Source organism: Chelonoidis abingdonii, chromosome 4, assembly GCF_003597395.2.
Source record: "Chelonoidis abingdonii isolate Lonesome George chromosome 4, CheloAbing_2.0, whole genome shotgun sequence".
Classification (NCBI taxonomy): Eukaryota; Metazoa; Chordata; order Testudines; family Testudinidae; genus Chelonoidis; species Chelonoidis abingdonii.
This window is the reverse complement of record NC_133772.1, coordinates 31976237-31991532: the sequence shown is the minus strand read 5'-3', so window position 1 is coordinate 31991532 and position 15296 is coordinate 31976237. Positions and strand designations below refer to the sequence as shown.

Here is a 15296-nt window from a genome sequence, read left to right as displayed (position 1 = left end):
CTGCCGCCGACAGCTCAGACTCCCTCTCTGTCCCAGCAGCAGCGGCTGCTCAACCATTTAAAACAAAATTTGGGGGTGCCACTTTTTGGCACCCCAGGCAACCGCCTAGTCTGCCTAAATGGTTGCACCAGCCCTGGGTGTACCCTTGTATCTCTAATGCAGTATTGTGTGGTGCAGGGAGGGGTGGACTAGTGGGTCCCTAATGCACTGGGGCCAGGGAGTGTCCATCCATCCAACAGCTCTCTAAGCACTGGTGTGGGGGGCGGAAGGGGGCAGGTCATCCAATGGAGGAGATGGTTGGACAGCTTCCTAAGGCAGCATCAGTCTGTGACAAATCTGAACTGACTGGCTCCTCGATAGCTCCTGGGCTGCCTCAAGCCACTGCTGAAACGCAGTGCCATTGCCCTGCAGGAACACTGGCCTCAGCCGATGGTACCACAGGAGCACCGGCAGAGGGCAGCAGTGAAGGGGCTGAGATCCAGTCCTAGTGGGTGAGTGTCTGGGGATGCAGCATATGCCCGTCTGGGCTGACACGACGGAGTGAAACCACAAATGTGGAGCTGAGTCACACAGACAGTGAATGGGGCTGTCAAGGGGTGCATGGCAAATGCTGCATCGCAAGGACCTAGCAGATGTCAGGAGGTCTCATGTTTGGAGCATGTGGGGACTGAGAGTGGAGCACAGGAGATACCTGGCCCTTCTGCCTTCTCTCAACAGTTCTCACACATGAGGAACTCCACTAGCACCAACCATTATCTTCTCCCACTGCCCCATCATTTGCTCTTGAGCCTTTATTTAGGGATGTTGAAGAGCACCATCTCAGCTTGGTTTGGGGCCTTTAGGTGTCTCTTCCCACCTCCCTGATAGATGGTACTGCATGGAAATCCCTCCTCATAGATACAGGGGCGGCTTTAGGTATTTTGCTGCCCCAAGCACAGCAGGCAGGCTTCGGGAGGTCTGCCGAAGCCGCGGGACCAGCGGACCCGCCACAGGCATGCCACTGAAGGCAACCTGCCTGCCGCCCTTGTGGCAACCGGCAGAGCGCCCCCCCGCAGCTTGCCGCCCCAGGCACGCACTTGGCGTGCTGGTGCCTGGAGCCGCCCCTGCACAGATAGCTGAGTATGTTACTTCTCTCTCAGCTCAGCCCTCTTCTGTCTCACACACTCAGGCCATATGCCCCCGCCATTAGCCGCTGTGTGCGTGAGGGTCCCATCCTCCGCCAGGTCCCAGTGCCTCCATTGTGTTGAGTCAAGGAGGCCAAGCTATCCTGGGGCTGCTCGTGACAAGACGCAGTCTGGGTCATTGGATTGGTTCTGGGGAGATGGCTTCAGTGATGTGACAGGCAGGCTGCCAGGAAGAATTTGGCTAATTGGAGCTCCCGACCCTAGGGAAATGAGTGCGCGGAGCGGAGCCAGGAGCCGTCTGAGGAGACGCCAGTGACAGAGAGAGAGACTGATCCCCTCTGACAGCTGCCTGGACAGCAATGAAGCCACAGGCCCAGGAATCCATAAGATATTATCTAATTGTCTAAATGTAGTCGGAAGAGTTCCGCTCCCCAATGCCCTGCAGAGGCATCTCTGCTAGGGAGAGACAGGATTGCCAGAGAGTGCAACAAGGACAGGGGGCTCTGGGTTGAGGAGCTCAGCTAGGCCCTGGCAAGACATAGAGGAGATTGCTCCTTCATCGCGGATGTGGATGTGCCTCTGCTTCCATGCTGTGTATCCAGGAGAGTCAGCCAGGAGTGAATGGCCAGCCCCTAAAACCCCTCAAAGCCTGTGGGATGAAGAGATTTGTTCTCTGAGATCTGGGAGCCCATGCCTGTGACTAGACATGGATACCCTGTCCCAAGGCCATGCGCACACCCACAGAGACATGAGGGCCACATGCAGAGGAGGGACCTCAGCATCAGCACTTGAGGAGATGGGGCTTGGGGTCTCCATGCATGGCATCATGCTGATGAATTAACCAGAACTGCCCCTGACCTGCTTCAGTCAGAGCCAGGGCCTGAGATTTTCTTGGTGCTCCTCTCACCGGCAGCTCCTCTATCTCTCGCTGAGGTGACAAGCTGAGCTGAGAGCTCCGGAGGAAGGAGAGACACTGGTCTTGAAGAGGCCTGCAAAGCCTGTTTCTGGTGGCAGTGCTCAGACTGAGCTCCACATTTCCTCTTGCTGACAAGATGCCGGGAAGGTTTCTCCTCGGTGCACAGTATGGCACGAAGAGCACGCACATCTGTCAGCTATGTGCCAATGCAGTCCTCCCTCTGCCCGGTCCCCGGAGACTTCCCGGGCAAGCCCTCTACATCTGCTTTGGGCCAATGGCTCCAGCTTCCTCCAGACTGTCTATGTACTGAGGGAGTGGCTTGCAGCTGGCAGTGTCACTAACCATAAGGGAGCAGAGGCATGTGCCGCCCTTCTTATATGTCTACATCTCTTATTTCTTTCCCCATTCCTCAAGAGAAGCCCCGGCCAGCCCTCCCAACAGTCCCTGGGCCGCAAGCCACAGCACCAAGCCATCTGCTCTGTCTGAATGACTCAGGCTCCCAGTGGATCCGGAGAAGCCAGAGGCAAGAAGGGGCCTTTGTTATTAATGGAGAAGTGTAGAGCCACCATCACCCACAAGGCCTCTCAGTTCATCCAGTCCAGTCAGGACAGGAATCAGAGCAATCCAGACAGGACTACTACAGACCAGCTGGCTCACCTACCCCCACCCCCTGGTTCATCCCCACTAATGATTTCTCCATCCTGCCTCTGCACAGCCACAGCACCTCCACCTCCTCCCTGGTCAGCCACATGGTTGCTCATACTTCCTAAAAATGAGGCCTGTCAGTGGGAGGATCTGCAGGTCCTAAGTCCGGGCCTTCAGGCTGCGGCCACCTCCACAACACCACTCAACAGCTCTACTAGTGACTGGAGAACTGGGAGCCTGAAAGGCATATGCTCCATTAAAGGTACCGCCCCCAGGGATGTGATTGGAGGAGTTCTGAAGTCCCTGATTGGGTCACGTACGCTATTTAAGCCAGAAAGAGAGAGAGGAAGTTGTCTGTGCAAAAAGGTGGCTCCTGGCTTGCTGCTGCTACAGACCCTGCCGTCTCCTACCTGCCGTGCCAGCCTCGTCCCCAATTCCGGACTCCAACCCTGTCCTGTTCCCAGCTCCTGCCCTCAGCGTCCTTCCAGTCCCTGGACCCCCTCGCCCTGGTTTCTGACTGCTCCGGCTCCAACCATAGGCTATGGATCTTTGGTTTCTGACTCAACACTGGCCTTTGGCTTCAGCTTCTGTTTCCTGTCCCTCCTGGCTTCGATTTTCGTTTCTAACACCTGGCTCCTGCCTTCAGACCTGCCATTTGGCCTCTGGTTCCTGAGCACCATGCTGACTACCAGGCCAGGCCGCCCCATACTGGTCCCAGGGTAGGAGTGGAAGCTTATCACTTGAATCGTCTAGAAACCAGATAGTCCTTTAGAAACCAGTGCAAAGCACTATTAGATGCCCTGAAGGGAAGCTCCTGCACTGGCCAGCAGGTGATTTAATGGGTCTGTTCCTGCTGTGGTTTCTACCATACCCATTAAGAATCTTGCTTCTAACATCTCAGCCTGAACTTCTCCTTCCTTAGTGTCAGGCTGTTGCTCCAAGGCTCAAGTAGAAAGCTGTGGGACATTGGACACAAAATGCACAAGGCGTCTGGGAGATGTGAGGGTTTAAGAACAGCCATCTTCCTCATTTCTTGGGGAGGGTTTTTGGGACTGACCAGAGCGCAGCCTGAGCCCCTCACTTGTGAAATACCTCCCATCACCACCCAGAAGTGTCCTAAACAGTGCCCATTCCTGCCATGGAGCACTAGGATGAGACAGGCTAAGAAATGTCTCAGTCTGCAGCATGATAATGGCAGCATGAACAGAGGTCGCTGGCGTAACAACCCACATGGTTCAAACAGTCCTCCCACGACTGTCCCTCATGGCACCATTGGCCTTCCAACATCTTCCAAAAGCCTCTGCTTCTGGGAACTATGGGATAGATCCCTAGAGGGCAGTGTGGGTATGGCGGAAACTGTAACAGGTCTCCAGCATGGACACACTGAACCGACTGTGCTTAAAACCAGATCTCTCCTATGGCTTCAGTTAGAAGCAGCTCTGTGAGCGCAGACTCAGCCAAAGAGAGCTCAGTCTGGAAACTCCTTGTTTGCTTTAGTCTGTGTTGGCCTCAGGAAGGACTTTGGCTAAGCCAGGAGAGGCTGGTGGGATGAGTCATTAGATGCACCGTTCACAAGAGTTTTAAGCTGGACTACTGCAGTGCTTCTATGTGTGAGGCAGTGGAGAAGGGTCAGGTGGGCGAGGGCAGCAGAACTGGGGTGTCTGTTGGGGGGCGGGGGCAGGAGACCCAAGCATCTAAAACCCACATATATAGCTGGCCGAAATGTTCTTACCGAAAACTTTTCTTGTTTTAGTCTAAATTTTTCAACAGGACATTTCAAAACAAAATTAACATGTTTGTTTCATTTTAATTGAAATTTTCACTTCGTTTTATTTTTCAAAACCTGAAAAAGATAGATGATTTTGAAAGATTTCTACATTTATATTGTATTAATTCCATTCTGTTAGTCAAAATGAAATGTGACCTGGTTGAAATCATGTGTTTTGACAAGACTGAAAGGGGATAAAATATTTTGTTTTGCCAAAAATTCCAAGATTTTGATTCTTTGTCCCAACTGGGGACGAAACCAAATTTCAAAATCCCAGAACTTTCAATGGGATAGAAATTCATTTTTTGGCCCACACTGGTTAGGACCATTCAGGAAACCAACATTAAAACTGTAGTCCCCCAGCTTAAGACCGCTCGGCCCTTTGTTATATCGGTTTGGATCCCGCCAAACTAGAATTTCTTTAAAATCCTCAGAAGAACTTATATGATTTGAGGCCAGGTGCTGAGGGGCAGGAGATTTGTAATTGGAAAGTGTTGACCTTGCCATGGGAGTCAGCAGAGACATTTGAAATCTTGTAAGTGCTGTGGATTTGTATCTCCTGAGGCCACCGGACCATTCATCAAGGGCTTAGGGAAACTCTGAACACACACAGCATTTCAGAATGTAAAACTCACCCTGCCTAAAGTCCTTATTAAAGAGTTTCCAGTTCCAAGGCCTCATGCCAGAGCACTACTGGCTGAGATTGGGCATAAAGGTTAGCAAATGCTTTGAACTTGAACATAAGAAGAGCCAGACTGTGTCAGACCGATGGCCCATCTAGCCTAGTATCCTGTCTTCTGAGAGTGGCCAGTGCCAGATGCTACAGAGGGAATGAACAGAACAGGGTAATTATCGAGTGATCCATCCCATGTCATCCAGTCCCAGCTTCTGGCAGTCAGAGGCCTAAGGACACACAGGAGCCAATTTTCCAAAGTGCTGGGAGCTGCTCGACCCCCAGCTCTGCCCCAGGCCCCCACTCCACCCCTTCGCCCAACACTCCACCCCCTCCCCGTCTCTTCCCACCCAGTCCTGCCCCCTCCCCCGAGGAGGCCATGTCCTCGCTCCTCCCCCCTCCCTCTCAGAGCCTCCTGAATGCCATGAAACAGCTGACTGTGGCGGGCGGGAGGCATGGGGCAGGAGCGGAAGGTGCTGATCCGCAGGGCCTGCCGGCAGGTGGGAGGCACTGAGGGGGTTGGGGGGAACTGATAGGGGGGCTGCCAGTGGGTGGAGCACCCACAGAGTCTGTGCCAATGTAAAGACACCCAGAGCATGGGGTGGCATCCCTGACCATCCTGGCTAATAGCCATTGATAGACCTTTTCTCCATGGACTTATCTAGTTCTTTTTTTGAACCCTCATACGCAAGCAGGCAACTATAGGGTTGCATTGTGCCTCTAGGCACCACCCTATGCAAGGGGTGGTATATCAACTGCGCCACCTCTTGAGAAGCTCCAGGAGCAGAGGCACTGACTTTTATTTTTCCCTGTAGGTGCTCCACCCCTGCTTCGCCCTGAGCCCCCCCATTCTACTCCCCTTCTCCAAGGCCCCACCCACCCATTGCTTGCTGCTCTCCACTCTCCCCCAAGCACCTCTCCTCAGCTGCCAAACAGCTGGTCAGTGGTGCTGCAAAACAGCTGTGGCTCGTGGGTGCTGAACACCCACTGTTTTTTTTCCATGGGTGCTTGAGCCCCAGAGCACTCACAGAGTTGGTGTCTATGCCCAGGGGGCATCATAGTTCAGAGACATCCCTCTGTGTTACAGTCCCTCCCCTGCTTCCCCCTTGCTCTGCAGGGTAGTGATTAACTGCAGGACCGGACCAGCTGCAAATTACAACACCCCATGTACTGGCTGCTCTGGTCAGGGAATAGAAGGAGGACCCTTTCCATGTACGCAGCAGCTGCTCACTCCTGCCTGCCCAGTCCCCAGCTCTGGGTAACAAGCAGAGATGCAAGAAAAGTCGCTCCCCTCCACAGCCCTATCATCCAAACCACAATCTGGGCCACTCAGGATCAAAGATGTTCCTAGCCTGTGCCAGCATGTGTATTAAAGTCCTCAGCAAAATAGGCGTGTTTTGTACAGCGCATGCCCTGGGTGTGGAGGGACAGGCCAATGTAAAGTCTGTTTCGTTGACTCTTGACATTTTCAACCTTTCAGATGTTTGTTTGGATTTTGATTTCCCTGGCATTCTTGGGATTTGTTTTATTTTGTTTAAAACACAACATCCTTTTAAGACCATTTCCCTGGAAATGATTGATGTGTAGTTTCAACCTTAACTCCAACATAAGGAAGTTTTTCATCATGGAATATGGAGAGATCTGGGGAGGGATACAGTATTGTGTGAAAGCAGAGTGGTGATAATTCCCCTGCACACCACCAGAGGGAAGCCGTGGTGCAACGGAGATAGTCATTATTAATCGCTGATTCGTTATTATGAGCAGTAAAACAGGGAGTACAAAGGGAAGCGTGGGAGCTGGGAGAGTTGGAAGGCCTCCCATCTAAGAGACCGTCACAGGAGCTATGCATACGTGCCGTAAAGAAATGCAAGGAGCAGGGTGGCCTAGGCCTCTGTGCCAGCAGCAGAGCAGAGATAAGAGAAAGGAAGCTGGCAATGATTGGAGTTTAACAAGAAGCGAGGGCCCTAAGCATGGGAAGAGCACATTTAGATGAGGTGCCTGCTGATGCTCTGACAATGGACTGAGGTTGGGGAGGTCCCATCAGTGGAAATGCTCACAAAGAGCCTAGATGAGACAAGCACAGGGAGCTGAGCTGGGTTGCGGTGGCCTGTGAGCTCCAATCCTGCTAGCAATTGGTACGGGAGAAGCAAGGGCATTTTGGAGAGGCCTATGACAAACAGGCAGTGCTGACTGCCAGGGCAGGCAAGCCGGGGGCTGAGGCCAAGCAGGGTAAATTGCTGGCTAGTGAGTTGGCTCCACATGTCGCTGACAAGAAGCAGAGTAACCAAGTGCTCTGGTGGCTAAATCACAGAGTTTATAAATATGCTAGTCCAGGTGGCTGGCAGGTCCGGTCCTTTAGCTCAAATGGTAGAAGCCTGTGCTTTTTGTACAGACAGTCCTGGGTTTAGACCGACTATCGGCCTGAAGAGACTCATTTCCTGTGTTGGGGACAGCACCTGTCCCCAGCAGGCCCTGCCTGCCCACAGCTCTGTGCCAGTTCTTCCCCAGCTTCAGCTGACATGCCTGTGCTGGTTTCCAAGCTGAGAGGGGCAGTCAGGTGGTGACAGCAAGGGAGACAGGCTATGCAGCTAGTTGGCTGTCAGAAGCGCCTTCTCTGGTGCAAGCAGCGTGATGGGGCCTGTGCATAGCATTCCCAGGGCTCCAGTGCCAGCTAGGGGCTGGCCTCACATTCCAGGGGGTGTGGTCTACCAGTCTCCAGGCCGCACCTCCCAGCAGGGGGGCATCTCAGCCAGCTCTTGTGCCTGAGCCGGGCATGGCAGCACTTGCCCTCTCTCAGGTAAGGGTGGGATTTTGTCCATTGTTCTTGGAGGGCACTGAGCTGGACGCTGGCATGAAATGCTAGCCCAGCTCTGCAGAGCTGTCCAGACACACAGAGGGCTCCAGAAGAAACTCACCTGACATAGACACCTTCTCTACTCCCAAACCAGAACCTGGCCCCGCCAAAGCCCAGGGAGTTTTGCTGATTATCAGGAAGCAGGTTGATAATCAGCAGAGCCTTGCCTCGGAGAGCTTGACCCTGCATGCTTCCCTCTCACCGACTGCACCTCTCACCCTCCCCTTGGCTGGGGCAGCAACTGATTGAACCTGGTCTAAAAGCATGAGCTTCTACTGGTTGAGCTAAAGGACTAGCTCTGCCATGTGGAAACAGCAGCTGCCACCTAAGAAACCTCCTTATGGGGAACAGCCCCAGAGGGGCACCCAGCCCGTGCTATGTTTCGCGTTACACTCACATCTGGGCTGCAGGATTGGCCCTGGCTATTTAAGCAATACCATAACATTCCTCAGAGGCAGATGGAAACCAGCCTCATCCACCCAGTGACTGAGCTACCCATCCCACTGCTGTGATCTCCCCTCCCCAGGAGCCTTCAACCCCCCTTCCTCACTGCAGATTTATGCTTTGCCCTGACTAGAGATGCCTCTTGGGTCTGCAGAGTCCGAACCACCTGATGGGGAGAAATCAGCCCAGTCTCCCCCTCTGGTCCCATCTTGGGGAGGGAGGGGGACAGAGGGGGTGGAGGAAGGACAACTACAGGAGGAGGTGCTCAAAGACTGAACATAAATCATAGATACCCTGGTGATGTGACAGGTAGATAGGTAGATGTCTGAGTCTCTCCCTGGCGATGGTGCTTAGCCCATGCTGAGCTCTCCAGGCTGACTCTCCATTTTTTGTCCCCTCTCAGCTCTCCCCAGGCTCTGAGGATGATGAGGGACATGACAGCTCCAGCAGGGAGAAACTCGGCCGAATCCAATTCAGCGTCGGCTACAACTTCCAGGAATCTACCCTGACTGTCAAGATCATGAAGGCTCAGGAGCTGCCAGCCAAGGACTTCAGTGGCACCAGTGACCCTTTCGTCAAGATCTACCTGCTGCCTGATAAAAAGAACAAGCTGGAGACCAAAGTGAAGAGAAAGAACTTGAATCCGCACTGGAATGAGACCTTCCTCTTTGAAGGTAGGTGGCAGAGGCCAGCTGACAGGGCGTGGGTCAGGAGCGAGTCCCACCTCAGTCACTGACCCCTGGCTAACCCTGGGAAGTCACAGCCTCTCCACTGCCTCTGGGCCCTGGCTTTAGCATGGGGTTAGCACTCGTGCCTCCCAGCACTCAGATACTGTGGTGACGAGGGCCATATGCAGGGCTGTCCTTACCCATACACAAAGTACGCAGCTGCATAGGGCACCCGGCAATTTGGGGCACCAAATTTCTGGGTGCCCTCCGCAGCTGCATGCTGCTACAGCCCCTGCTCCATCTCTTCCCCATGGTCCCTGCCCCTGCTCCGCCCCAGCCTCACCCCTACTCCCCTGAGGAATGCGGGCAGGGCTGGGCCTGCACTCACTGGTGGCAAGAAGTGCAACGGCCCAGCCTCAGCCATGCTGCTGGTGAGTGCTGTGGGGTGGTTCCCCACTGTCCCACAAGACAGCCCCTCCCTCTCCATGCAGAGGCCTGAGGCCAGCCCCTCTCCCCCCATGGAGGCCTGGGGCCCCACACACACACCCCACAGGGGGGCTGCATAGGGCCCCAGAATAGTTAGGGAGGGCCCTGGCCATATGACAGAGAGACAGAAGGTGAGTCCGAGTCCCTGTAGGAAGCAGGGTTTGCCAGACTGGAGCCCAAAGTGAGTTCCTGCTAGGCTGATCTCTCCACACGACTGTTCTCCCCACCATGCTGGATCACAGCGTGGTCAGTCAGCACCAGTACACCCTTTCCTACCTCCCCAACTTGAGCCACTGCCCCGTCTGGCCAAATGTCCTGCCTCCTGGTCGTTCCAGCGTGGGATTCTGTGACCTACCCCCCACAGCCACCCCAATGGACAGTCAGCTCCGTGATCCCCTCTCCTGCCTCCCCATACTGAACCACTGGTCACACTAGTCCTGTGTCCCACCTTGTGTGCCACATCTCTGGCCTACCTGGTCCACTATCTCCACTTCTGCTAAACCATATCAAACCGTCCTGCCTCCTGCCCTGTAAGATCACACCCTGGGGATCTGGCCTCCTGCCATATCAGATCACATCATCAATCAAGGTCCAGCCTCAGGTGAACAGTCAATACCTGATCACTCACAGAAAGAGACAAACACCTCCACAGACAGTTACGATGCACCCAGCCAATTGTGAAATGATGTTCATGAAAGATAGGACTCCTTCCTGACCCTAGCAGTGGCCAGCTGGTGGCATGAAGCATGAGGGATGATTACTCGTAACCACAGATACTAGTAGAGGCCATAAAATTACTGAAACGTGTGTCTCCCTCTACCCAGTGCCCCTTCTCCACTCACTGTTTGATCCCAGCAACATATACCAGCCAGAACTGGCTAGAGAGACATGTGCCAGTGATGGTCTCTTTTGTGTGAATGCCACCTGGGATTACATATGTGTATGGATCTGGAATGGCTCTGCCAGACTTGGCCATGTTGCCATGTTCCTGGGTTGCCACCTCCCGCTCTGGTCTCCTTGGCAGGTTTCCCATATGAGAAGGTGGTGCAGCGGGTGCTGTATCTCCAGGTTCTGGACTATGACCGCTTCAGTCGCAATGACCCCATCGGAGAGGTGTCCATTCCACTCAACAAGTTGGACCTGACCCAGATGCAGACATTCTGGAAGGAGCTGAAACCCTGCAGTGATGGGAGTGTAAGCCCTTTGCTTTGTGTTCAGAGAGGCTTAGCCAGCGTTCTAATGCCCTGGCTTAGTGTACATGACTATTAGCTGGCCTCAGTGACTAGAATAGCCTAGTGCTCCCTGGGGACATCCTGGAGCTGCCGCAGCACGGGTCCCAGAGAAGACATCCCCGAACTCTCACCTCTGTGAGATTCCCAGAGGGATCCACCACTATCCCAGCAGCACTCCTGGAGGCCGGGATGAGAGCCATGTCTCTGGCCTGTGCTATGCTGGAGGTCAGACACAATGAGCAGAGTGGTTCCTTCTGACCTTAAAATCTATGAATTTATGATGGTCCCATGAATCTGGTATTGGTAAAGGGGCAGTATTGGCAGCCCTGGGGACTGCATCCGCTCTTTATCCAGAATCCAAAGGCCTATGGGTCTTACCCACTGTCAGCTGAGAAGGGGTTTGAGGCCTCGTGCATCCTGTAGGAGACACTCTGCTAACAGAAAAGAGTTCTCGTCCATACTTTAGAGCCAACTGCAAACACGTGGGCTGGCACCAGCTGTGGGATACTTTCACTGATCCATGTGGATGTCAATTTGTTTCCAATAATGGTGCTAGCTGAAGCCATGCTACAGATTCTGTCTCACCCCTAGACAGCCAGCTTCTTCGGATGTGGGGGAGAAGCAAAGCATGTTACAGCCATATATACGTTTGAAGGTGGTTTCTGTGGGGACAGGGCCGCTGAGGTGCTCTGGTTGAGCTAGGCTAGCTGGTGTCCCGGGGAGTTCTACCAGTCTATAACAACCTCTCCTCTCTGCAGGGAAGTCGGGGAGAACTCCTCCTGTCCCTTTGCTACAACCCTTCTGGTAACTCCATCATTGTGAATATCATCAAAGCACGGAATCTGAAAGCCATGGACATCGGGGGGACGTCAGGTACTGGCAATCAGGGCCCTTCTTCTGTACCGAGCTAGGGGTCCTGGAAGGGGCCATTTGCCCCAGCGTACTAAGATGCAGGGTAACTGCAATCTATTCGTCCTCACCTTAGGTCTCCTCTACCTCTCCTCAGGGAGGAACTTGTCCGGAGTACCTCTGTCCCACAGCAGGGAGAGAGTCCTCCTTTCTCTTCCACAGGGAACGGTCAGCTCTGAGTCTCTTCTGTCCCACACTGGGAGGAACTCAAGAGTCCCCCAACCTGTCTCAGCTCCCCAGTACATCCTGCAGCAGAAAGGGGAGCAACCCCACAGACCCCTCTCTCCTGCACTGAGCAATAGGCTGTAGGCTACCAGCTGAAAGAGAGGGCCCTGGCATGAGAGGCAGGAAACCTGAGGACAGGCTAAGTTAAGGAGCAGAAAGAGGAGGAGCCCTGCCCTGTCCTAAGAGCACTGTGCTCTCTCCTCTCTGTGGCAGACCCTTACGTCAAGGTGTGGCTGATGTACAAAGACAAGAGGGTGGAGAAGAAGAAGACGGTGGTAATGAAGCGGTGCCTGAACCCAGTCTTCAACGAGTCCTTCATCTTCGACATCCCCACTGAGAAGCTGCGAGAGACGACCATCATCATCACCGTCATGGACAAGGACAGGCTGAGCCGGAATGACGTCATTGGCAAGGTGAGTCCCCCACCAGACAGTCCCAGGGCCACAGGTCTCCTGGGCCTGCAGGTAACAGGGATGGCGGGAGAGTGGGTTCTATCAGCACAGAGAGGAGGGGCTATGGGAGGCCAAGGCTGGACCTTCACTAGAGTCCCAGCGCAGCGCTCAGAGGGGCACACTACGCATATTTTGTATTCCCACCTCTGGGACAGGGAGAGGGCTTTAAACCTTGAAATGCTTCCATTTAAAATGCCTGTTCCAGCACACAGCATTGCCCTAGGCCACGGCCTCCCAGCATTGCCCTAGGCCACAGCCTCACAGCATTGCCCTAGGGCACGGGCTCACAGCATTGCCCTAGGCCACGGCCTCCCAGCATTGCCCTAGGCCACGGCCTCCCACCATTGCCTTAGGTCACAGCCTCCCAGCATTGCCATAGGCCACGACCTCCCAGCATTGCCATAGGTCACGGCCTCCCAGCATTGCCATAGGTCACGGCTTCCCAGCATTGCCCTAGACCACGGCCTCCCACCATTGCCTTAGGCCACGGCCTCCCACCATTGCCATAGGCCACAGGCTCACAGCATTGCCCTAGGCCACGGCCTCCCAGCATTGCCCTAGGCCACGGCCTCCCAGCATTGCCTTAGGCCACGGCCTCCCAGCATTGCCATAGGCCACGGCCTCCCACCATTGCCATAGGCCACAGGCTCACACCATTGCCTTAGGCCACGGCCTCCCACCATTGCCATAGGTCACAGGCTCACACCATTGCCTTAGGCCACGGCCTCCCACCATTGCCATAGGCCACAGGCTCACAGCATTGCCCTAGGCCACGGCCTCCCAGCATTGCCCTAGGCCACGGCCTCACAGCATTGCCCTAGGCCACGGCCTCCCAGCATTGCCTTAGGCCACGGCCTCCCAGCATTGCCATAGGCCACGGCCTCCCACCATTGCCATAGGCCACAGGCTCACACCATTGCCTTAGGCCACGGCCTCACACCATTGCCATAGGTCACAGGCTCACAGCATTGCCATAGGTCACAGCCTCACAGCATTGCCATAGGCCACGGCCTCCCACCATTGCCATAGGCCACAGGCTCACACCATTGCCTTAGGCCACGGCCTCACACCATTGCCATAGGTCACAGGCTCACAGCATTGCCATAGGTCACAGCCTCACAGCATTGCCATAGGCCACGGCCTCCCACCATTGCCATAGGCCACAGGCTCACACCATTGCCTTAGGCCACGGCCTCACACCATTGCCATAGGTCACAGGCTCACAGCATTGCCATAGGTCACAGGCTCACAGCATTGCCATAGGCCACGGCCTCCCACCATTGCCATAGGTCACAGCCTCACAGCATTGCCCTAGGCCACGGCCTCCCACCATTGCCATAGGTCACAGGCTCCCATCATTGCCATAGGCCACGGCCTCCCAGCATTGCCCTAGGCCACGGGCTCACACCATTGCCTTAGGCCACGGCCTCCCACCATTGCCATAGGTCACAGGCTCACAGCATTGCCATAGGTCACAGGCTCACAGCATTGCCATAGGTCACGGCCTCATAGCATTGCCATAGGCCACGGCCTCCCACCATTGCCCTAGGCCACGGCCTCCCACCATTGCCATAGGTCACGGCCTTACAGCATTGCCCTAGGCCACGGCCTCCCACCATTGCCATAGGTCACAGGCTCCCATCATTGCCATAGGCCACGGCCTCCCAGCATTGCCATAGGTCGCAGGCTCACAGCATTGCCCTAGGCCACGGCCTCCCACCATTGCCTTAAGCCACAGGCTCACAGCACTGCCCTAGGCTGTATGCGTAGGTGACACACATGCACGTAGGCCGTGGATATGCAGTAAGGGCTTAGGCCACTGGAACATACCACTAGCAGAGACCATAAGGGCAACTGATCCGCACACGTCACAGGTATAGATAATGGGCATTGTCAACATTAGGAGGCCGAGTCAGGTGGGGTCCTGCGGGGGTCTGTTCTGGCTCCAGCACTGGCCAGTGTTTTCACTAAGGACTCACAGAGCGGAGGGGAGACACAGCCAAAGCAAAGAGGGCTCGCAGGAGCCTGGGGCACACTGTTAACACCTGCTGGGCCACACTGGGATGCTAATGCTTCAAAGAGAGGGCTTTGTCCCCCTGACTGCTCTTGCCAAGCGCATTCAGTCACCCTTCAGTACAAAGCTGCTAGGTCATGGAAGGGGCTGGAACTGTCCGGGGAGCACCAAAGGCAAAGCTGGTGAATTTCACCTTCCTCTAGCCTGTCAAGGAGAATATTAAGTGATGGGAGTCCTAGCACTGACTCCTGAGGTTCCCTCCCTCGATACTGCTCCCCACTCAGAGTTCTCCCCTTTAACAGCTACTCTCTGCTCCCTGTTCATCAGCTAGCTGCTAATACAAGCAACAATCATTTGATCTGCTGGGCTTTTTTCCAACACCCGTGGTCTTTTAGGTGCTCTGCAAGGCATTTCTGGAGTTTGGGGATCCATTTTGCACCTTCCACAGAGATCAAGGTGTTGCACAACACCACAGCCAACAGAGCCAATTGGGGAATCCCAAAAGCTCTCTGCAGAGTTCACTGCAAGCACCCCAAATATCGTGCCCCAGCAACATGGCGACTCAGAGCCCCTCTGCCCTGCGCTAGCTTGAGGCAAAGAAAAGGCAATTCTACCAGACCACTGGAACTGGTGCTACCAAAGCAATGTAGCCCCAGGCAAGGAGAGAGAGCAACTGTCCATTTGTAAGAAGGGACGTTAATGCAAACCATGTCTTGGGAGTAAAACGAGGAAGTCCGGAAGTGCCTTAAACAGAAATAAGAGATTCATGAACTCATCTCTCAGCACACAGAGGAGTCCATCACACAGAGGGCATAATGTGGAAATGATGGTGCTGTAGGGGAGGAAAACTCACCAACAATACCCTGTCTGGAGTGTCAAGCTCTTG

General features: G+C 54.5%; 1 protein-coding gene across 4 annotated transcripts in view; it reads left to right on the top strand.

The window, feature by feature from the left end:
• The window catches only part of SYT7 (synaptotagmin 7), a 159771-nt gene that overhangs the window by 133098 nt on the left and 11377 nt on the right, over nucleotides 1-15296 (top strand). For all 4 annotated transcript variants that reach the window (XM_032776387.2, XM_032776386.2, XM_032776385.2 and 1 more), the window contains 4 exons: nucleotides 8828-9098; nucleotides 10603-10772; nucleotides 11569-11683; nucleotides 12158-12357. In XM_032776387.2, coding sequence (XP_032632278.1) covers nucleotides 8828-9098; nucleotides 10603-10772; nucleotides 11569-11683; nucleotides 12158-12357 — 756 coding nt within the window. The remainder of the gene's footprint in view (nucleotides 1-8827; nucleotides 9099-10602; nucleotides 10773-11568; nucleotides 11684-12157; nucleotides 12358-15296) is intronic.